General features: G+C 35.0%; 3 protein-coding genes and 1 long non-coding RNA gene across 4 annotated transcripts in view; 2 read left to right on the forward strand and 2 right to left on the reverse strand.

Moving 5' to 3' along the window:
• Positions 1 to 3033, forward strand: part of LOC138136587 (uncharacterized) — a 31350-nt gene extending 28317 nt beyond the window's left edge. The window contains exon 2 of the long non-coding RNA XR_011161344.1: positions 1549 to 3033. This is a non-coding gene — a long non-coding RNA (uncharacterized lncRNA). The remainder of the gene's footprint in view (positions 1 to 1548) is intronic.
• Positions 360 to 3033, forward strand: LOC138136581 (uncharacterized). Its single transcript, XM_069055812.1, has 5 exons — positions 360 to 630; positions 684 to 783; positions 837 to 944; positions 997 to 1149; positions 1201 to 3033. The coding sequence occupies exons 2-5, from the start codon at positions 706 to 708 to the stop codon at positions 1255 to 1257; spliced, it is 396 nt and encodes a 131-aa protein (XP_068911913.1). The 5' UTR covers positions 360 to 630; positions 684 to 705; the 3' UTR covers positions 1258 to 3033.
• Positions 3034 to 5755: 2722 nt separating this feature from the next.
• Positions 5756 to 8093, reverse strand: LOC138136574 (venom carboxylesterase-6-like). The gene is made up of 7 exons (XM_069055803.1): positions 7643 to 8093; positions 7442 to 7590; positions 7297 to 7393; positions 6514 to 7248; positions 6236 to 6457; positions 6062 to 6188; positions 5756 to 6013 (listed from the first exon to the last, which is right to left on the reverse strand). Exons 1-7 carry the CDS (start codon positions 7680 to 7682, stop codon positions 5824 to 5826), a joined length of 1560 nt encoding a protein of 519 aa, XP_068911904.1. The 5' UTR covers positions 7683 to 8093; the 3' UTR covers positions 5756 to 5823.
• Positions 8094 to 10721: 2628 nt separating this feature from the next.
• On the reverse strand, positions 10722 to 18196 carry LOC138136999 (uncharacterized). The gene is made up of 14 exons (XM_069056302.1): positions 18039 to 18196; positions 17838 to 17986; positions 17693 to 17789; positions 16910 to 17644; positions 16554 to 16856; positions 16380 to 16506; positions 16145 to 16331; positions 13488 to 13527; positions 13283 to 13431; positions 13135 to 13231; positions 12334 to 13080; positions 11978 to 12280; positions 11813 to 11927; positions 10722 to 11761 (listed from the first exon to the last, which is right to left on the reverse strand). Exons 1-14 carry the CDS (start codon positions 18076 to 18078, stop codon positions 11572 to 11574), a joined length of 3279 nt encoding a protein of 1092 aa, XP_068912403.1. The 5' UTR covers positions 18079 to 18196; the 3' UTR covers positions 10722 to 11571.
• Positions 18197 to 21291: the final 3095 nt, after the last annotated feature.

The raw sequence follows: 21291 nt of genomic DNA on the forward strand, positions 1-21291 counted from the left end.
AATTTCAGTCTAGATTTGGTAACAAGATATGCACCACCACTCGCAGTTTTACTTTACGTAAGCATAATAAATCATCATCTCCTTTGGTTTAAATTTATTTTCAAATTAGGTGCTAGCTGCGATGATTTTTGCTGTTACTACTGAACATCAAAATTTCGAAATACTTTCCATTGAGGATACTTCATTTTGGTCCATTGACAGTGCTGGTCCGGAAGTGCGATCGTTCATTTTGAAAAAGTTCACAAAAATGAATCTTTACTTTTATGCGAATTGTGCAGTTGTTGTAGCTTTTATAATTGTGATGTGCCCATTCATCGGTAGTCACAAAGAGTGGCTTCTTGCCGAAATCGTTTTCGATCGATATTTGCCGTCATGCTCAAGACTCTTCTACCATCTATATTTTTGGTCAATTCCCTTCCTGGGGTTCACGTCCTTACGCCACAGTGCTGCAATCTTCTATCAAATAGGAGAACTGTTCTTACAAATCATATTGATCAAGCAACACATTTTGCAAGCTTGTGTGGATAATTTCGATTTTGACAAACTGAAGATTGGAGAGCAGATTATTTATCAAAATAAAATCTTCAAAGTGCTTTGTTCTTGCACCACTCATCACGCTACACTACTCAGGTAGTACCCAGTACTCATCTTCAGTAACCATTTTCCAATTATCATTCTTACAGAGTGTTCAAGAAAGTGTCCGACATGGCAAAGATGCCTTTGTTGATATTTGGTGTGTTGGGTGTGCTTTCTTACATTGGGCTTTTGTTCTTATACATCACTGTAGGTTGTCGAAAACGTGAGACCAAACTAACAAATTATGAATTGTGTTTTAGGCTTACGAGAACGCCAGTTTTGTCTTAAAATTGCGCATGTGGATGTCAGCTGCCACTGTTGTCATCTTGGCTTCTTACTGTTACGCCGGTCAAACACTTATCGATGAGGTACGGTCAGACGTAAAGACAGGTGTTAAATGACTTTCGTCACTGTTTTTAGTCGAGCTGTGTATTTGATTGCTTGGCGCAATGTTCGTGGCACAACTGGGATGCCAAAAATAAGCAAATTTTGCTAATCTTCATGGCAAATTGTGTCAAGCCTTGTTCTTTGGCGTTTGCTGGAATCGTTCTGAACTATAATTTGGCTGTTTCTGTCTGTGAGTGACGTCAAAAAATACAAAAAACTGACATTATTTTGTTGCAGGTGCTTCGCACAGCTTGCAGTTACGCTCTTGTTCTGTATAACTTGCGAAGCGCTTGAGTAATTACACAAGATGAATAGTTTATAATCCTGGTTCGATTTTTATTCACTTAAGTAGTTCACTAAGTACTTATTGTTAAAGTTTACATCAAATAATAGATCACCATCACGAACTTCTTAAATAACGATGGACTGCTAGGCGCTGTGGCTGTGGTTATAAAATGCATAAAATGATCCCCGCATGGGTCCGCCATGATAAGCCCAAGTCTAGTGAGTTTTTGTCTCGACGTTTGGTAAGTTGGCAAGAAACCACTATCTGTGACGTGTAAAATTAGCCATAAGTGACTTAAGCTTGTTTGACACGATGCTAAATTTTGTAGAAAATTTGTTAGAAAATGAGAGAGACCCTCGATCAGGACCAATGAACTATCAGGATCATAATCTGTCTTTGTCAGATCCTGATCGTTCATTGGTCCTCTCTCATTTTCTAACAAATTTTCTACAAAATTTAGCATCGTGTCATACAGCCTTTAGACTAGGCAACTTTGTAAACAAAAAGAGGTAGTGCAGGCGGTATAGTGCTTCCGGTTTTATTAAGATTTATCTGTTTTCACAAGAATATCAATAGACAACTTTATGCTTGTGTCGTTTTTGCATATTACAAATGAACCAAAACCAAAACCTACCGGATAAAAGTCAAATAAAGGACGCTAATGTTTAATGGGCATTTTCCAATAGCATAAAAATTCAAAAAGCGCGCCATGGTTGCGGCAAGGTTGCGCCTATCATAGCGGACCCTTGTGGGAGTTGTGGAGGTCATTTTCACTGCATGAGATTAGCCAAGATTAGCAGTCCATGTTTATATAGGAAGTTCGTGATCACCATGCACATATTCCAATGAGTTTTTTTTTATAAGACAAAGTTAGTCTTTGGTAATTGTTCACTTTAACTACTTCTGGAATTTTCGCGTTTTTTCTGGCTAGACAGCCTCAGGGCGTCTTCCTAGATCGTGTCCCACCATTCAAACCTTGTGCAAATGCCTTTTTTTTCTCTCTTGTTGTGTTTCAAGGTCGCGTCAAGGTCGAGCCAAGTCTTAGTATAACTAAAGGGTAAGGAAAATTTTCATTTGCACAAGGTTTGACTGGTGGGAAACGATGTAGGAGGACGTCCTGAGGCTGGCTAGCCAGAAAAAACGCGAAAATTCCAGAAGTAGTTAAAGTGAACAATTACCAAAATTAGATCGAGTTCTATTAGTCAATTTGATTAATTCATAACTTATAAAAAGCTGTTGCACCCTGAATATTTTTCTAAACGTTTTTTACCTTCATTACCATAAAAAAAAACGCACTCCGCGAGTTCTGGGACTCCTGTATATTGCAAAACATTTGTGGTCAAAAGCGACGGTGAAGAACAAAGGAATTCCTTGGTGTCTTTATCGGCATATTAATGTGAATAGAAATCTATATATTTGCGGCGACTTGTATTTTTGATTCGTAATTATTACGAAAAACAACTCACGGTTTTCGAAATTTATATTTACAACAAACGATAACAGTGTTATTTGTAACATCACATTGTATAACAAAAACGCGATTCACAGAAGTAGGTACATCCGAACTGTGTGGTGCCGGGAAGAGAAGAAAGTTTGTAATTTTTCCTCTTCAAGTTCCGTTGACGTCTTGCCAAAAAATGTGCCAATGAGAAGCGACGATGGAAGCTTCTGGTGTCGCGACTTCTTCAGCAGCAACTACAACACGCTACCAAAGAAACTATCGAGTGCATAAACGCTAAATTGTGTGAGTTATCTGTGTGACATTTAATAAATGCCTAAATATCTTGCAGTGTTTTTACCCAACGGAATATTGCAGTGAGTGACGTGTTTAGTTAACTTAACCTCAATTGGAGTTGTCACTATGTATTCCTAAATTATACACGACCACTCCGTAACTGAAACTAGTGCGCGTCGTCCGCGCCGATAATAACAAGTCGTGCCATTCGATGTGAAATGGCCACCAGAGGCACTTGGATCAGTTGGATCGCGAATGAATGGAAACTGTAATAACTACGGAAGGTTTACAACTAGAATAAATATCAACCGTTAATTCGTCATTGATTATCAAAATAACAATAAATACAATAAGAACTTCAATCATAATCGGTGCCAATCATTTTGTAATATTAATTTGTGTTCGCGAGAAACAGCTAGACATAAAAAGGGTGTGAAACTCGAATAAGTATCAATTGTCATTGATTGTCAAAATAACAAATACAATAAGAACTTCAATGATAATAATGCAAATCATTTTGTGATATCAATTTGTATTCACTAGAAACAGCTAGACATTTAAATTTTGACAATTTGAATAAATTTTTCCTTCTGTAATTTCTGTAATACTATTACAGTTTCCCATAACGCGCGAGGTGGTGACATCTACCGATATTTTGACTTTTTTCCGGACGCAGAGTTTTGAGCGATTGGCACGACTTGTTATTACGATCAGCGCAGACGACGCTAGTGCGCATCACCTGCAACAATATTTAAATTTGTTCTTGGAAATTTGTTGGCGATACTTACAGAAACGCCTTGTTTATAGTCGATAGCGATTCCAGCAAATGTTAATGAACGACGTTTCAAAGAATTCGCCATAAAAATGAGTAAGATCTGTTTATTTTTGGCATCCCAATTGTACCACGAACATTGTGTTAAAGTATCAAAGATTCCTTCCATCTGGAAATAATAAAAAAAATACGAATTCATATCTAATTTTACTAATTGTACCTGGTCAGAGATTTTCTGGCCGGCTTGACAATAAAGAGCAATGACAATAGTTGTGGCAATGGACAATATTGCCAAACGCAATTTCATAATGGTACTCGCATTTTCAAAAACCTGAAACATCGGTATTAATTTATTTGTTTCTGGATTACCGTAAATCGATGTACATTCATGACGAAGAATACCACCGCGATGGAAGTAAGTACACCTGTTATCATAACTATGACTAATCTTGATTTCACAATTCCCAGCATTTTCTTAAACACGCTGTAACCATAATAGTGTATAAAATTATAATGAATGTATATCATCACCACACGTTACTATGCAGATGTGATGTTTGATGCAAGAACACAAAGTGTGGAAAATCTCATTTTGCCAGAGAATTTTTTGACCAACTTTGAGTTTGTCATAATCGGGACGATCATCAGAAACTTGCAAAATTCGTTGATTAATTAAGAAGATTTGCAAACTGAGTCCTTCTATCCCGTACAACAAGGCTCCAGGGAGCCGTAGTGTTGCGTAATACATTACTGGTGAGGACCAAAAGAACAGCTGATTGAAGATTTTTGACCCAACTCCAAAGTAATGGTCGAAAGCGACTTCACAAACATTCCACTCGCGGTGATCACCAAAAATTGGAAACATACTTGTACTGGAGACCAAAACAACCGCGTAAATCGAGAAATACATATAGTTTATTTGAGCCGATTTTTTCTTAATGAAGTGTTGCACTTCAGGACCGACGCTGTCTGTCGACCAGAATGAACTATTTGACTCGCCGACTATCTTTAAAAGCACATCTTCCATAAAAATGGCAAACGCCATTACCATTAACACCTATTTGCATATGTTAGACAAATTGGACCTTTGAATGACCCTACTTACATAAATGGATATCAGAAGAAAAGGTCCGTACGTTGTGATCATATCTGTGCTGAAGTTGTTAACGATGAAGCAAATCTGGAGAAGGAAGGTGAACAAATAAAATATAAAGAAGAACCTGATAACGCGTTTTGCAATTTTATGATAACCAAAGTGAATAAATATTTTTCCCAAGTAAAGAAATGGATCATCATAGCCTACAATTTGAGCACGATATAAGAAAGCAGATTTTTTTTTTGGAGAATTTACCACTAAACCCAGTTACTTGAGGCATTTTACTGGCAACTGAAAGCAAGCCTATTTGCCATTGGCGTCTCAGGCTTTTATGTATTTAGCAGCTATGGATTTGCTCATAATGATAATTATTATGACCTAAACTTCGTGTTCCAATGTCGTAATGTTAATGAGTTTAGGAAGCTTTTGAATGTTTAAGAATAAACTACATATGACCTTAACCTGTGTAAATGGCAGTGAAATGTAAAGAAAATAGTGTGAAAAACTGATAAATCACTACATACTTATTTATTTAACTCAGGAAAATTGTAAAGAAATATAAATATGGAGAAATATAAATAAATAATAGTTTCTGCTTAAAAATAATTTATGTCGAAAGCTTATTGTTCCCGAATAGCATTTTTGTTTGAAAATTAGTTTAAAAACAATAATGAAACAATATTCTGTAATTATGTTCAAATGGTCGTAACTCCAGAACGAATCGATGGAATTAAAAAAAGAAATAATTGTTGAATAAAGAATTGAAGGGTCTTTCCAGTGATAATCACGATAATATTGTAAATGGTAGATAGTAAATGTAAACGGTAAATGGTAATTCCAATAACGTCCAGAATAATTCTGGATGTAACATTAAAAATTAATAAAGGACATTAAGAATATGTAAATTTTTAAAAAATATTATATTTTAACAACGAATTACTCCACACTTATAGAAGTTTCAGACTTTACTTTTATAATTCATCCTTAACAGAAAATAAATTTTCATTCTCCGCAAATTTCAACGAATGCCAAAACTCTCTGGGAGTCAACTCGTCAACTGTTAGGAGTTCGATTTCTTCAGGTCTAAAACTGTGTATGTTGAGATATGTCAACTTATCATATGCGGTAGGTTCCCATTTTACTCCTTCTATCACGGGAATGCTAAAATATACCTTGCTAGAAACCAATATCTTATATTAAAAGAAGTACCTTGTCTTCGCATAAGAAATCAACATATCTACGATAATATCTTTCAATTTTTGTTCGTTAGGAGTTAGCGGTCCTGGAACGAAGAAATTGCCGAAGAGATATTTGCCATCTGCTCCGTGACCTACAACTAAAACTCACATTAATTACAATGTAAAATTGTCAATTGTATGTTACTTTTCGCTTCGTTGTTTTCTTCAGGATAACTAAAATAGTAATAATAGACTGGTGAAGATGAGGCTTTCGCTTGCATTCTGACAGAAGTTTCTGCATCAACTAGAAAAATTCTGTCGCTGAACATTTTTATCACTTTGTCTTTGTTCTGATCAAAATTAATTTGACCTTTTCCCAAATAAAATTCCGTAATTTTTTTTGTCGTATCCTTCCACAAAGAGGGAGCTAAAGTATAATTGAAGTCGAGCAAGTCTGGTGCAAGTGGTGCAGAGGAGTCTTACACATAACCGGAAATGTACCCTCGTGTAGTGTATTTGAACAAAGCCATGGTACATTGTTAATTTTACCCTTTGTCAGGAGAGAATACGGATGTTCACTCAAAAACGGTTTTGATCCTTTTTCAACAACTGGAGTGGACGGCATAAATGGGAAGATCAGATGACTGAAAAAGAGTGGCAGTTGCTTCAGAATCTGTTTGTGATGTCTTTGCTTCAAACAATCCGCTAGAGCGCGAGTGGGAGTTGAAGGACACCCAACGGCTTCAGCCAAGCGCTGGGCTTTCTCTAGTGCACCTTTTTGCAAAGAGAAAGAATTCAGTGCCACACCACTTTGGGAGAATCCGCGATGGAACAAGCCTTTCGACATTTCGGAGAAGTAGTGTAAGTGGACGCTTGATCCTCCGGCTGACAGTCCAGTCAAAGTGACCGAATCTGGGTTACCACCGAAACTTGCAATATGGTTTTGAACCCATCTCAAGGCCATGACTTGATCCTTCAAACCATTGTTCCCAGGTACGACATCGTCTTCGGTACTCAAGAAACCAAGAATTCCCAGTCGGTAGTTGAAAGTGACGAAAATCACATCTCGATCCATCAACACTTCAGGCCGAGAATATGCTAAGCCATTACCATACATATAACCACCACCATGGACATGTACTATAACGTCTAGCTTGTCTTGAGAGTTGGAGTTTTCTCGAGGGACGAACACATTAATGTGTAAACAATCTTCGTCACCTAATTTCCCAACTATTATTTGATTGTGAGACAGTTTCTTTAACTAACCTCGAGTTGCATTTGTCGTCGTAGTGTCTGTCTGCGCGCAATTTGTCGGTTTATTGGCATCCCAAACGCCGGACCAAGGTTCCGCTGGTTCCGGTTCCTGCAAACAGCTAATTGAAATATATTCTAAATTATAACAAACATCTACTTCAAAGCGTCTGCTTCCTATGGGCGGTTTAGCGAATGGGATTCCCTCAAAAGCCGAGAACTTTCGACCGTCATGGGAAGTTTTCAAATATCCTCTTATTTTACCCAATGAAGTTGTCACCACAGGTCTTTCGTCCTGGCAATGACAAACTAGACGGGACTGTTAAAACAATCATTCGAATATCTTAAACTAGCAGCTTACCAGAAACTAAAACTGTAATAACAAGTAGTCTTGCCAACATTTTAACACCTACACTAGTCGTAACTATTCATCGTATCTCACTAATTATATACTTGAACGGAGAATTTTCTCCCACTTACTTACTTACTCATCATGAGTTTCATTGTTTCTCTAGATAATTATTAATTCTATAAAAATATACTTACTTGCATCTTTGTCTCCCTGATTTTGTTTTTATCAACAAAAATTTGGTAATGTGGCAAAATAAAAGGGTATATTTTCTTAGCACAAACGTCTAAACATGTTTCATCGTCACGACACCTAAAACGTCGCTGAGAGGTGTAAAATTTGTCTTTTTAAACTGAAATGATTCATTTTAATTAGATGTACCTACATACAGGATGTTCCAGAGTTGCGAAAAAGCTCCATAACTTGTTTGTTATTAAAGAAATCAACTTTTTCTTTTTTCTAGATGATAGCTACGCTTCTACTGCATATTCGTAATATATTGCGGTATATACAGGGTAATTTACGAGGAATAATGAGCCCGACGGAATAGAAAATGCAACCCACAATACATTGCAACAAAAAGCCGGACATCGAAGCGGTAAATGTCCGGGTTTTTCTCCTGATGAATTGCGGGTTGCATTTTCTATTCCGTCGGGCTCATTATTCCTCGTAAATCACCCTGTATACAGGTGTCCCAATATTATAAAAACACTAAAGTTATGTTTTTTTAAATGGAACCTACCCAGTTTGATTTCATTTTTGGATTATATGCAAAATTGTGAATCAAATCTACACAGGTCGTTTTTACTTATCTGCCATCGTTTTTGATCAATGGCGTGCTTAGTCGCATATGCCTACTGAGATTTTTTAAATATAGCAAACTAAAAATGTCAAAAACTCATTTTTTTCAAATGGCACCCCGCATTTATTATTACACTGGTGGAAAGATTTTTTAACAAGCTTTCCAACGGAATAGGGTATAGTATAGTCGAATGTGAAAATTAAGGGTGCTATCTTAAAATCACTAAAAATCACTAAAATAATTGAATGTTTAATTGTTAAACACTGTTTTGTTGGTTGATTCATCTTTATGAAGTGACCATATTGTGTGATTATCTTTTGTTAGGCTACTAGATTTTTCTATTGTCTTTTTAACGGAAAGATTGCTCCAAATTTAGAGATTTTAGGATAGCATCCTAGATTTTCAGATTAGACTATACAAACCTTATATTGTTCAAAAGCTTGTCAAAAAAGCTTTCGACCAGTGCAATAATAAATACGGAATGCCATTTGAAAAAAATGAGTTTTTGACATTTTTAGTTCGTTATGTTTAAAAAATCGCAGTAGGCATATGCGATTGAGCAGGTAATTGAGTAAACACTCAGCAGATGCGGCAAACATTCAGAAATCAAACAGCGTCAATCATTTTAATTTATGTGGAACGATTTGGAAGGTACGAATTTTCGAAGGAACTCCTGCAATTCGAAATTCTGGTAAAAAAAGCGCCACTGATCAAAAACGATGGCAGATAAGTAAAAACGACCTGTATAAATTTGATTCATAATTTAGCATAGAATTCAAAAATAAAATCAAACTGGGTAGGTTCCGCTTAAAAAAACATAGCTTTAGTGTTTTTATAATATTGAGACACACTGTATTAATACAAACAAACAAACAAACAAGTTATGGAGCTTTTTCGCAACTCTGGGACACCCTGTATAATTTTTCAGGAAGCGGTTTCTGTCGCGCATTGAATAAAAATTTTGATTCTTTAAAATTTTCTTTAACAAGTATCGAATTGTGAACAATTGTAATTTTCTTTCGGTGATACATATCTGTAATCATTTTCTATACAGCATTTTGTTGTATTTTTTTTATCCCTGTATATTTATTCGCTCAAATTTTGTATTTTGTTTGTTGAGTAATCCACGTTTTATTACATTTTTATTTACTGTTTTTGTTTCTAAATATTATCAACAGAGACAATTTATTGTCTCTAGTGTAAACACTTTAAATATTAGTTTTTCATTATCATTATGACTCATCAAGTTGTTTTAAAATTATTTTGCTTCGTAATCTTATAATTTATCATGTCATGGTTGACTCTAAAGGCGGCCATACATCAAGGCAGCAATTTGGCAACATGTAGCATGCTGCAGTTTGTTGTACAAACCAGCTTGCTGCGACTAAGTAGCATGCGATAGGCCATTTATACCTGCTTATGTAATATTTACATTTCAAACGTCGGATACAATAATTGCATGCTCTTGTCTAAATCTAATAAAAGAAACGCGAAAGTTAACTCACTTTGGGATAGAGCAAAAAACAAGGAGTAATCCTGTTGAAAGAGCGACAAGCGAGCGGTATCAGAAATACATAAATTTATGTGAAGACAAATCACAATCGAAGAAGAATTCAATATTCCTAGAGGGATTTTCAATGGTTTCACTTTGTAGTTTCCTAGTGTCCTTGTAGTTTCCTGGTGTCTCAACGAAAGAAGTATTTAAGCAACCTCACCAAAAATAAATAAGATATCATTTATTGGAATACCAAGAGTGTTTGGCAACAATACAGGATGTTTTCGAAGTTGAGGAGTTCCTTGTAACACGAGATACTATACATTATTCTTAAGAATTTTAGCCTAAATCTTCTTAGTAAAATGTTTGTATTAAGGGAGATAATTGATTGTATATTTTTATTGTTTTCTACAATTTTGAGTCCGGTCCTGTCTATTTCTCCGCTGTCCTAGATTAAGTAACAGTATTAATTCATTCTCAGGAAAAAAATTAATAAATCGAAGAAAGCTTCTTGAGCTATTCTGAAATCATCTGGATGAACTGAAATCAATAAACGTCAATTTCCAACAAGATTAAGCTACTGCTCACACGCCAAGAACAACAATTATCTAGGGGAGATCTTCACAGTGCGATTGATAACCATAGGACTGCGTCCAAAACGATCAGCTGACTTGTCTCATCTCCAACTCTTTTTGTTCTTTTTATTTAAACGTAAATAGTATCTAGAAATCAAAGTTGCAAAACTGCAACACTTGAAATGCTGCCCAAAATTTTTAATAATTTAAAGAAAAGAGTTTCACATATCATTTATTAATATAAAATAGTTATTTGTATATCAAGGCTGCGAAATCGTTCTTTGATGTACTGAGAGAAAAATTGTCACCGAGGCGCTCGCGGGCGGGGTAAGACAATTTCAAGGTCGTCAAAGGATTTTGTGGCCAAGGTGTACTATGACGGACAAAAAATTTTAGCCGTCACTATCTTGACATTCACGTAAAGTGTAAATAAACCTTGAGGAACCGTAATCCCACTTTCGATTCTTGTGATTTTAATTTGCACATTAAGTTCTGTTATGATAAGTTGTATCATCTGTCTCTTTCTAAGTCATAACTTTTTATCTGCTCCAGTGCTCCGCCCATATAAATTGACCAATAAGAATCAAAGCCAGATTCAGTCTGTATAATTTTTCATCACATTTGCCACGCAAAAAAGTTAAGGTTAAAATTTTGCTGTCAAGTCTACAATTATTATTGTTTTGGGATTATACAGGGTTATTCTAAATGATTGTAGTCGAAGTAGGCGTGAAAACTGAATGTAAAATTTATGGTTGCCGCTCCACATAAAAAAATCGTCAAAATGATGTGTTAAATTGGGTGCAAAACAACTCACTATTTTTAAAATTGATTGTAGAACAACTCAATATTTCTGGATTCAATCGTTAATTTAACAAAAATAAATAAAATCCTCATCACTGCACTTTTCACCTAAAAAATGACAGTGACAGCCACACAACTGACAGTTCACATGAAAGCGGCAAAAACGTAATAACATGGGCATAGCCTACTTCGACTACAATCATTTAGAATAACCCTGTATTTTAAACAGTGCATTACTCCACAGTTACAGAAGTTTCAGACTTTACTTTTATAGTTCATCCTTAACAGAAACTAAATTTTCATTCTCCGCAAATTTCAACGAACGCCAAAACTCTCTGGGAGTTAACTCGTCAACTGTTAGGAGTTCGATTTCTTCAGGTCTGAAACTGCGTATGTTGAGATATGTCAACTTATCATATGTAGTAGGTTCCCATTTTACTCCTTCTATCATGGGAATGCTAAAATATACCTTGTTTGAAACCAATATCGTATCTATGTTAAAATAGTACCTTGTCTTCGTAAATGAAATCAACATATCTACCATAATATCTTTCATTTTTAGTTCGTTGGGAGTTAACGTTCCTACAACGAAGAAGTATTTGCCATCTGCTCCATGACCTACAACTAAAACTCACATTAATTACAATTTAAGATTGTCAGTAATTGTATGTTACAGTTCGCTTCGTTGTTATCTCCAGGATAACTAAAATGGTAATAATAGACCGGTGAAGATGACGCTTTCGCTTGCAATCTAACAGAAGTTTCCGCATCAACTAGAAAAATTCTATCGCTAACCATTTGTATCAACTTATCGTAGTTCTGTGCAAAATTAGTTTGATCTTTTCCCAAATAAAACTGTCTAATTTTTTGTGCAGCATTCTTCCACAACGAGGGAGCTAAAGTATCATTGAAGTCGAGCAAAATTGGTGCAAATGATTCCCAGTTGGTACTGACATTGTCTAAGTCCTTCCCAAGGACTGAAAAACTTCCATTAAAAGAAACAAAAAGAAAAGATGCAGAGGAGTCTTACACAAAACCGGAAAAGTACCCTCATTTGGTGTATTTGAACAAAGCCATGGTACATCGTTAATTTGACCCTTTGTCAGGAGAGAATACGGATGTTCACTCAAAAACGGTTTTGATCCTTTTTCAACAACTGGAGCGAACGGTGCAAATGGCAAGAACAGATGGCCGAAAAAGAGTGGCAGTTGTTCCAGAATCTGTTTGTAATGTCTTTGCTTCAAACAATCGACTAGAGCTCTGGTAGGAGTTGAAGGACATCCAACAGCTTCGGCCAAGCGCTGGGCCTTCTGCAAGCTCGCTTCTTGCAAAGAGAAAGAATTCAGTGCTACACCACTTTCGGAGAATCCGCGATGGAACAGGCCTTTGGACATCTCGGAGAAGTAATGGAGGTGAACGCTTGATGCTCCAGCTGACATCCCAGTCAAAGTGACCGAATCTGGGTTACCACCGAAATTTGCAATATGGTTTAGGATCCATCTCAAGGCCATGACTTGATCCTTCAAACCATTGTTCCCAGGAACGACGTCGTCTTCGGTACTCAAGAAACCAAGAATTCCCAAGCGATAGTTGAAAGTGACAAAAATCACATCTCGATCCATTAGGATTTCAGGCGGAGTAAACATTAATCCACTACCATACATATAAGCACCTCCATGGATATGTACTATAACGTCCAGCTTGTCCTGAGAGTTGGGGTTTTCTCGAGGGACGAACACATTAATGTGTAAACAATCTTCGTCACCTAATTTCGCAACTATAATTTGATTGTGAGAATTGTGAGACAGTTTGTTGTTTATGTTTAACTAACCTTGAGTTACATTTATTTCCATTAAGCCTGTCTGCGCGCATGCTGTCGGGTTATTGGCATCCCAAACGCCGGACCAAGGTTCTGCTGGTTCCGGTTCCTAAATACAAGCAACCAATTTAAATTATTCGAAGTGATAACAAACATCTACTTCAAAGCGTCTGCTTCCTATTGGTGGTTTAGCGAATGGGATTCCTTCAAAAGCAGAGAACTTTCGACCGTCATGGGAGGTTTTAATATATCCTCTTATTTTACCCAATGAAGTTGTCACCACAGGCCCTTCGTCCTGGCAACAACAAACTAGACGGCACTGTTAAAACAATCATTCGAAGAGGTATCTTAGACTTGCAGCTTACCAGAAACTAAAACTGTAATAACAAGTAGTTTTGCCAACATTTTCAACAATTACACTAGTCGTAAATACTTATTATGTAACCTATGTCAACGATAATACTCGTATATTTGAACCCACAATTTTCTCCCACCTATACTCATGACTCATGTCATGAGTCTCATTATTTTCTACTATAGGTAATGGTTAATTCTATAATACTTGTATCTTTATCTCCCTGATTTTGTTTTCAACATAGATTAGGTAATGTGGCGAAAAAAATGTTTTTTTCAATATGTACAAATATCTACGATAAATTACAATGCGAATATAAATATGTACAGTGAGGGGCAAAAGTAACGCAACAATTTCATAAATCATAAATTGTTGAGTTTTGAAAAAAGAACAAAAACAGGTCGATTGTTAATTTCAATTTCACGTTTATTGACATAACATTTTTTTATACAGGGTGTTTCTTGTCAAAGTAATCATATCATCATTTAATTTTTTAAATAGCAACCTATAGTCTATTTTTTAATCAAAGAACCACAACACCGCAATTTACACCCAAAATACAGCTGACAACATTGTACACTTTTGACATAGGGTGAAAAATCTCATCATATAAAAATTGAGGGGTTATTAGAGATATTAGTAGCGCAGCATTTTAATAAAGTTAATAACAACTAATAACAACTAATTTGAGAATTTAATAAATGTCTTACTTTGCGAGGCATTTTTAATAACACGTTTAAATTTTAGCTGCGAGTTTGCGTACTTTCAAGGACATTCAAAATGACAGACGTTGACTGATATAGCCAATAGAAACCATTAAATTCCCTAGATTTAGTAAAATTTTGTATTTACAAACCTAAATCAACAGGTCGTGGTTCTTTGATTAAAAAATAGACTAATTTGTCACCATTTTGATAGGTCTTTTAACTATCATCTCTACATTTTTAATATGCATTTTTTCATTCAAATTTTGTATTTTGTTTGTTAAGTAATCCACATTTTGTTACATTTTCATTTATTGTTTTTGTTTCTAAATATTTTTCATTATTACTATGATTTATCAAGTTATTTTAAAATTATTTAACACGACTTCATCATTATAAATTTCCGATATTGGCGGAGCTTAATTATACAGGGTGTCGCAAAATTAACGTATTCCAAGTCGGGGGTTTTGTAGGGAAAAATCTCAGGAATCTCGAAAAAATAAAATAAAAAATATAGGGGGGGTCTTTACAAAGATATATGGGTCTGAAGGTTCAAACTTTTCATCATGTTTTCTTCAAATAGAAAATATAAATGGTTGACTTTCATTTTGAAATATGGTGAGAATGATTATGTAAAATATTAAAATATAAATGAAAAGACATCTCTTGAGAAAACAGCTTTATCTCGAAAAAATAAAAGTTTTATTTTTCCAATTTTTATTCAAAAGGGAAGTACAACATAGAATATTAATCAGGTACTTTTGAACAAATATTGACAACTTTGATATTTTTTTTTAAACATTTTTACTTGGTCAACAGGATGTCTCCTACTAAGCCCCGAACTCGGAATACGATAATTTTAAGACACCCTGTATAATTTTTTATTATTTTCAAATGTATCAGTAATTGTATCTATTAAAACAAAAATCTGCTGTATTGACATTTATTGCAACTTAATCGGTAATTTTGATAAGGAATTACATAATTTTGGAGATATCATCGTTAGTCATTATCAGCGGTTGTAGGTAGTGATTGGCCAAATATACAATCAGAAAAACAAACTAATAAAAAACGATTCATCGTTATCTTTCGTATTTTTCACAAGTTTTGTTATTTGATTTTTTGCAGATAGCTCGTACACAAAATAAAAAATTTGAACTTGTTTGAAATGAGTACGAAATACTTAATACAAGGTACAAGGTGATCAACAAGAAAACAAATAAAGAGGGCTACCTCATTTTTTGTTTTATCGAAGCGCCTGTCTTAGCTTGATCGTACACATATGATACTTGCTATACACAGTCGTTTTATTGGTTGCCTATGTCTAGAAAATTCTATTATTAATTAATTAATTAATCCATTAATGGTTTACTCGTATCTTCAATGGTAAAACTCATTTTACCACTTATTCTGGGATAATTGTTGCTTACAATTATAGAAAACGTCCGTAAACTTATCGAAAATTTTTTTGAAGGTTAACATGAACACCTTTGCTTTAAAACTGACGTTTGTTGACATTTGACAGAAACATCTGCTTACCAGTGACGTCGCGTTTGGCAATAAAGCTACTCGTAGTAAATTACTGAATCTTACGAATGTAAAATGTTACTTTTGTTTATTTTATAAATTTTCCCCATCATCAGATAATAATAATTCTAAAATTCATGAGGGATGATTTATTTTTTATTTATTTTCCAGAACTGCAACACTTAAAATGGTGCCCAATATTTTAATTAATTAAAAAAAAAAAATTAATTTAAATAAAAGAGATTCACATATCATTTATATTAAAAAACGTTTCAAACGGTATGAATAGTTCTTATTACGATTTGTAATATCTTTTTATCTTCCTAGATTGTAGCATTAAAAAGTTAATAAAAGACATTGAAAGTAATTTAAAAAAAAAATATATTTCAAACAATGAATTATTCCACAGTTACAGAAGTTTCAGACTTTACTTTTATAATTCATCCTTAACAGAAAATAAATTTTCATTCTCCGCAAATTTCAAAGAATGCCAAAACTCTCTGGGAGTCAACTCATCAACTGTTAGGAGTTCGATTTCTTCAGGTCTAAAACTGCGTATGTTGAGATATGTCAATTTATCATACGCGGTGGTTTCCCATTTTACTCCTTCTATCACGGGAATGCTAAAATATACCTCGTTAGAAACAAATATCGTATATTAAAAGTAGTACCTTGTCTTCGCAAATGAAATCAACATATCTACCATAATATCTTTCATTTTTGTTTCGTTGGGAGTTAGCGGTCCGGGAACGAAGAAATTGCCGAAGAAGTATTTGCCATCTGCTCCATGACCTACAACTAAAACTCACATTAATCACAATGTAAAATTGTCAATTCTATGTTACTTTTCGCTTCGTTGTTATCTCCAGGATAACTAAAATAGTAATAATAGACGGGTGAAGATGACACTTTCGCTTGCATTATGGCAGATGTTTCTGCATCAACTAGAAAAATTCTATCAGTGAACATTTTTATCACCTTGTCTTTAATCTGCTCAAAACTCTTTTGATCTTTTCCCAAATAAAACTGTCTAATTTTTTGTGCAGCATCCTTCCACAACGAGGGAGCTAAAGTCTCATTGAAGTCGAGCAAGATTGGTGCAAGTGATTCCCAGTTGGTACTGACATTGTCAAAGTCCTTTTCAAGGTCTGGAAATCTTCCATTAAAAGAAACAAAGAGAATAGGTACAAAGGAGTCGTACACATAACCGGAAATGTACCCTCGTGTGCTGTATTTGAACAAATCCATGGTACATCGTTAATTTTACCCTTTGTCAGGAGAGAATACGGATGTTCACTCAAAAACGGTTTTGACCCTTTTTCAACAACTGGAGCGAACGGTGCAGCTGGCAAGAACAGATAACCGAAAAAGAGTGGCACTTGTTCCAGAATCTGTTTGTGATGTCTTTGCTTCAAACAGTCGACTAGAGCTCGAGTAGGAGTTGAAGGACATCCGACGGCTGAAGCCAAGCGTTGGGCTTTCTTCAATGCATCTTCTTGCAAAGAGAAAGAATTCAGGACCGCACCACTTTGGGAGAATCCGCGATGGAACAAGCCTTTGGACATCTCAGAGAAGTAGTGGAAGTGAACGCTTGAACCTCCGGCTGACAGTCCAGTCAAAGTGACCGAATCTGGGTTACCACCGAAATTTGCAATATGGTTTTGAACCCATCTCAAGGCCATGACTTGATCCTTCAAACCGTTGTTCCCAGGTACGACATCGTCTTCGGTACTCAAGAAACCAAGAATTCCCAAGCGATAGTTAAAAGTGACAAAAACGATATCCCGATCCATCAACACTTCAGGCCGGGAATACATTAATCCACTACCATACATGTAAGCACCACCATGGACATGTACTACAACGTCTAGCTTGTCTTGAGAGTTGGGGTTTTCTCGAGGAACGAACACATTAATGTGTAAACAATCTTCGTCACCTAATTTCGCAACGATTATTTGATTGTGAGTCAGTTTGTTTAACTAACCTTGAGTCACATTTGTTTCCATTAAGCTTGTCTGCGCGCATTCTGTCGGATTTTTGGCATCCCAAACGCCGGACCAAGGTTCTACTGGTTCTGGTTCCTACAAACAACCAATTTGAATGTATTTTAAATTATAAGAAACATCTACTTCAAAGCGTCTGCTTCCTGTGGGTGGTTTAGCGAATGGGACTCCCTCAAAAGCCGAGAACTTTCGACCGTCATAGGAGGTTTTAATATATCCTCTTATTTTACCCAATGAAATTGTCACCACAGGTCTTTCGTCCTGGCAATAACAAACTAAACGGCACTGTTAAAACAATCATTCGAATATCTCAAACTTGTGGCTTACCAGAAACTAAAACTATAATAACAAGTAGTTTTGCCAACATTTTGAACACTGACTCCACTCGTAAATACTTATTATATAACTTATCTCACCGATTATATACTTGAACAGATAATTTTCTCCCACCTAAGCTTAATTTTTCCTACTTTTAAGATACTGATTAATTTTCTAAATATACTTGCATCTTTATCTCCGTAGTTTTGTTTTCATCAATAAATATTTGGTAACGTGGCAAAATAAAAGGGTATACTCTCTTAGTACAAACGTCTAAAATAAATTACAATGCGAATATTTAAATTTATGCTTTTTCACCGGATTAAATTCGAGATTACTTTCATCTATCAGTACTTAATTAATTTATTTTTTGTGCTGTCATGGTTGTAATTGACATTTTACGTTGATGATTACCGTGCGGCAATGGAAATGAGAAAACTCTAGTGCTGCAAAAGACAAAGGAGAAATCTAAGGCAAGAAAAAATAAATTAATTGTGGCAAATCAATTATCACTGAAAGACAATTATGTCTCCAATGCTATAAAACAAAAGGTGCTTTGTAAATATTTAAAAAAACCTAAAATGTGTTAATTTTAGGTTAGGGGAGTTTATTTATACAAATTTCGGTTGGTAAAGCTCTGCAAAGTTGAATAATCTATTGACATTGATGAATTTTTGGTATTCTGCTTCATATCGACCTGCGGATTTTACAGCTAGTAAATTTGCAGTGACTTTGTCTGCAAATTTTTTGATACGTGAGGGAATTTCCATTTTTTTAATACGAGTTTGAATTTGAAATTCGATCACTGACAGATTGACATTTGACATATTTAGTGATAAATTGAATACCAACATAATTTTGTTTAAGTAACGTTTATTATTTTAACGATTAAAAAATATTTTTGTTACAAAAGGCAGCACAAAAAATATTGTATGGTACATTTGTGAACACTCCATTGCTTTACTCACTCACATACTGTATTTTCAATTTGGTTGTAGGTCGTAAAATTTTATGGTACTTTACGTTAAAGATCTTGCGGGGTTTATAAATCCTAGTTTACCACTAGCAGGTAATATTTTAAGCAGGGTTGTATTGTACATTTTGTATATTTGCATTGTACGGCAAACGGCACGCGCCGCTTCTCAACCTTTTCAAACCCAACCATTGTGCCCGTTAATCGCTCATAATATGCAATAAAATTTTACGACCTACAACCAAATTGAGAATACAATACAGCGCTCGACTGCGACTCGCACCATACTACCTTTCGTAAAGCAATGGATCGTTTTCAACACTTGTAAATAAATAACTATTATTGTTACGATATCTAAGATGTCGCTGATGAATGTAAAATTTCTCTTTTTGATAAACATTTTAATTCTTCAAAATTTTCGTTAACGAGCATCGAATTGTAAACTGTAATTTTCTTTCGATGATATTTGTAATCATTTTCTGTACTGCATTTTATTGTATTTTTCTTATCCATGTATGTTTATTCGTGCAAATTGTGTATTTCGTTTTTTAAGTAATCTACGTTTTGTTACTTTTTTACTTATTGTTTTTGTTTCTAAATATTATCAGCTGAGACATTTAATTGTCTCTTTAATTGTATAAACACTTTAAATTATTTTTGATCATTATCATTATGATTTATCAAGTTATTTTAAAATTATTTTGCTTCGTAATTTTAGAATTTATCATGTCATGGTTAAATCTAACACGACTTCATCGTTATCAATTTCCGGTGTTGGCAATGCTTAGTTATATGATTTTTTTAAATTTTCAAATGTATCATGAATTATTGTATTAAAACAAAAATCTGCTGTATTGACATTTATTCCAACTTAATCCGTAATTTTGATAGCGAATTACATAATTTTGCAGATATCATCATTAGTCATCATCAGTGGTTGTAGTGATTGGCCAAACATTCAATCGAAAAAACAAGCTAATAAAAAGCGAATCATCGTTATCTTCCGTATTTTTGCAGATAGCTTGTACACAAAAAAATTGAACTTGTTTAAAATGAGTACGAAATAACTACTTGATACAAAATATTTGTTATCAAATTGTTGAAATACTGAAGCGTAACGTAGAGTACTTCTGGCAATAATCAATATTTACTTAATCTAGTCGTATCAAAAATTAGGTTATCACAATAAGACAGCAGTAATGAGTCATCACACAATTTTGTCAGAAAGAAAATTTTTATTTTCCGAAAATTCAAGCGTCTTCCGAAGCTTCTGGAGGGTACAAGCACTCTATCTCTCTCCGTTCAGAAATTCTTATATTTAAACATCTTAGCTTGACGTATATTATGACTTTTATGAGGTGCCACTTGACGTCCACAATTTCCGGTCTTCTACAATTCTCAAAATCAGACGTATTTTCCCTCTTACAAAAATTATCTACCCTGTTTTCGCATACGAAACCAACATATCCAGCAAGACATCTTTCATTTTAAGCTCATTTGGAGAGAGCTGTCAGCGTTTGTCACTTTGGCCTGTCATTTCCGCGTCCACTAGAAAATTCCTAACGCTGAATATCTGCAGAAAATCATAAAAAAATTCTCGTCGACTTGTTTATTCTTTAAATAGAAATTTTTGATTTTCCTTGTGGTGCTCATCCAGTACCACTTGGATAAAACATGACTGAAGTCCAGCATAATCGGAGCTAGAAGTTCCCAATGGTACTTAATGGTGTCAAAATCGACATTAAGTAGAACTAAAAAGGAGCATCAGTGGAGAGTTGAAAGAGAAAAATTTTGGCAACTTGGAGATAACCCTTCGTGAGCTGTGTTCGATGTGATCCACGGCAAATTCTCTAATTCCCCTCTGTAGAGCAACTCGAAAAAATTGTCATTCAAGAAAGAATTAGACCATTGCTTCTCGATAACTGGAGCAAATGGAGTTGATGGTGTATAGGACAAAACCAAAAACAAAAACGTTTTGTCGATGAGTTGATTGTAAGGTCTTTGCTTCAAGCAGTCTACCATAACACGTGTTGACCCAATGGGGCACCCATCGCTTCCCCCAAACGTTTAGCTTCACTCGCTAGATCCTTCTGTAGAGCAAACGTGTTCAAAGCTACTCCACCTTGAGACAACCCTCGATGGAACAACCCTTTACACATCTTAGAAAAATAGTGGAGGTGGACACTTGATCCTCCAGCCGAGAGTCCTCACCAAAACCATCTCAAGCCCATTACTTGATGTGTCAAACCATTGCTTCCAGGTACGATCTCAAGAAATCTAAAATATCTA

The sequence above is a fragment of the Tenebrio molitor genome, chromosome 8, assembly GCF_963966145.1.
Source record: "Tenebrio molitor chromosome 8, icTenMoli1.1, whole genome shotgun sequence".
Classification (NCBI taxonomy): Eukaryota; Metazoa; Arthropoda; class Insecta; order Coleoptera; family Tenebrionidae; genus Tenebrio; species Tenebrio molitor.

Excerpts from the sequence above, each read along its gene's own strand:
- LOC138136581 (XM_069055812.1), top strand. The coding sequence starts at position 706 with ATGGCAAAGATGCCTTTGTTGATATTTGGTGTGTTGGGTGTGCTTTCT. Across the intron at positions 945-996 it reads GTCAAACACTTATCGATGAG|TCGAGCTGTGTATTTGATTG; the intron begins GTACGGTCAGAC and ends CACTGTTTTTAG. Across the intron at positions 1,150-1,200 it reads ACTATAATTTGGCTGTTTCT|GTGCTTCGCACAGCTTGCAG; the intron begins GTCTGTGAGTGA and ends ATTTTGTTGCAG.
- LOC138136999 (XM_069056302.1), bottom strand. The coding sequence starts at position 18,078 with ATGTTGGCAAAACTACTTGTTATTATAGTTTTAGTTTCTG. Across the intron at positions 17,790-17,837 it reads CAGGAAGCAGACGCTTTGAA|GAACCAGAACCAGTAGAACC; the intron begins GTAGATGTTTCT and ends GGTTGTTTGTAG. Across the intron at positions 11,762-11,812 it reads ATTTCATTTACGAAGACAAG|CATTCCCATGATAGAAGGAG; the intron begins GTACTATTTTAA and ends GGTATATTTTAG.
- LOC138136574 (XM_069055803.1), bottom strand. The coding sequence starts at position 7,682 with ATGTTGGCAAGACTACTTGTTATTACAGTTTTAGTTTCTG. Across the intron at positions 7,249-7,296 it reads GACGACAAATGCAACTCGAG|GTGACGAAGATTGTTTACAC; the intron begins GTTAGTTAAAGA and ends TTGGGAAATTAG. Across the intron at positions 6,458-6,513 it reads GGGTACATTTCCGGTTATGT|CTCCCTCTTTGTGGAAGGAT; the intron begins GTAAGACTCCTC and ends ATTATACTTTAG.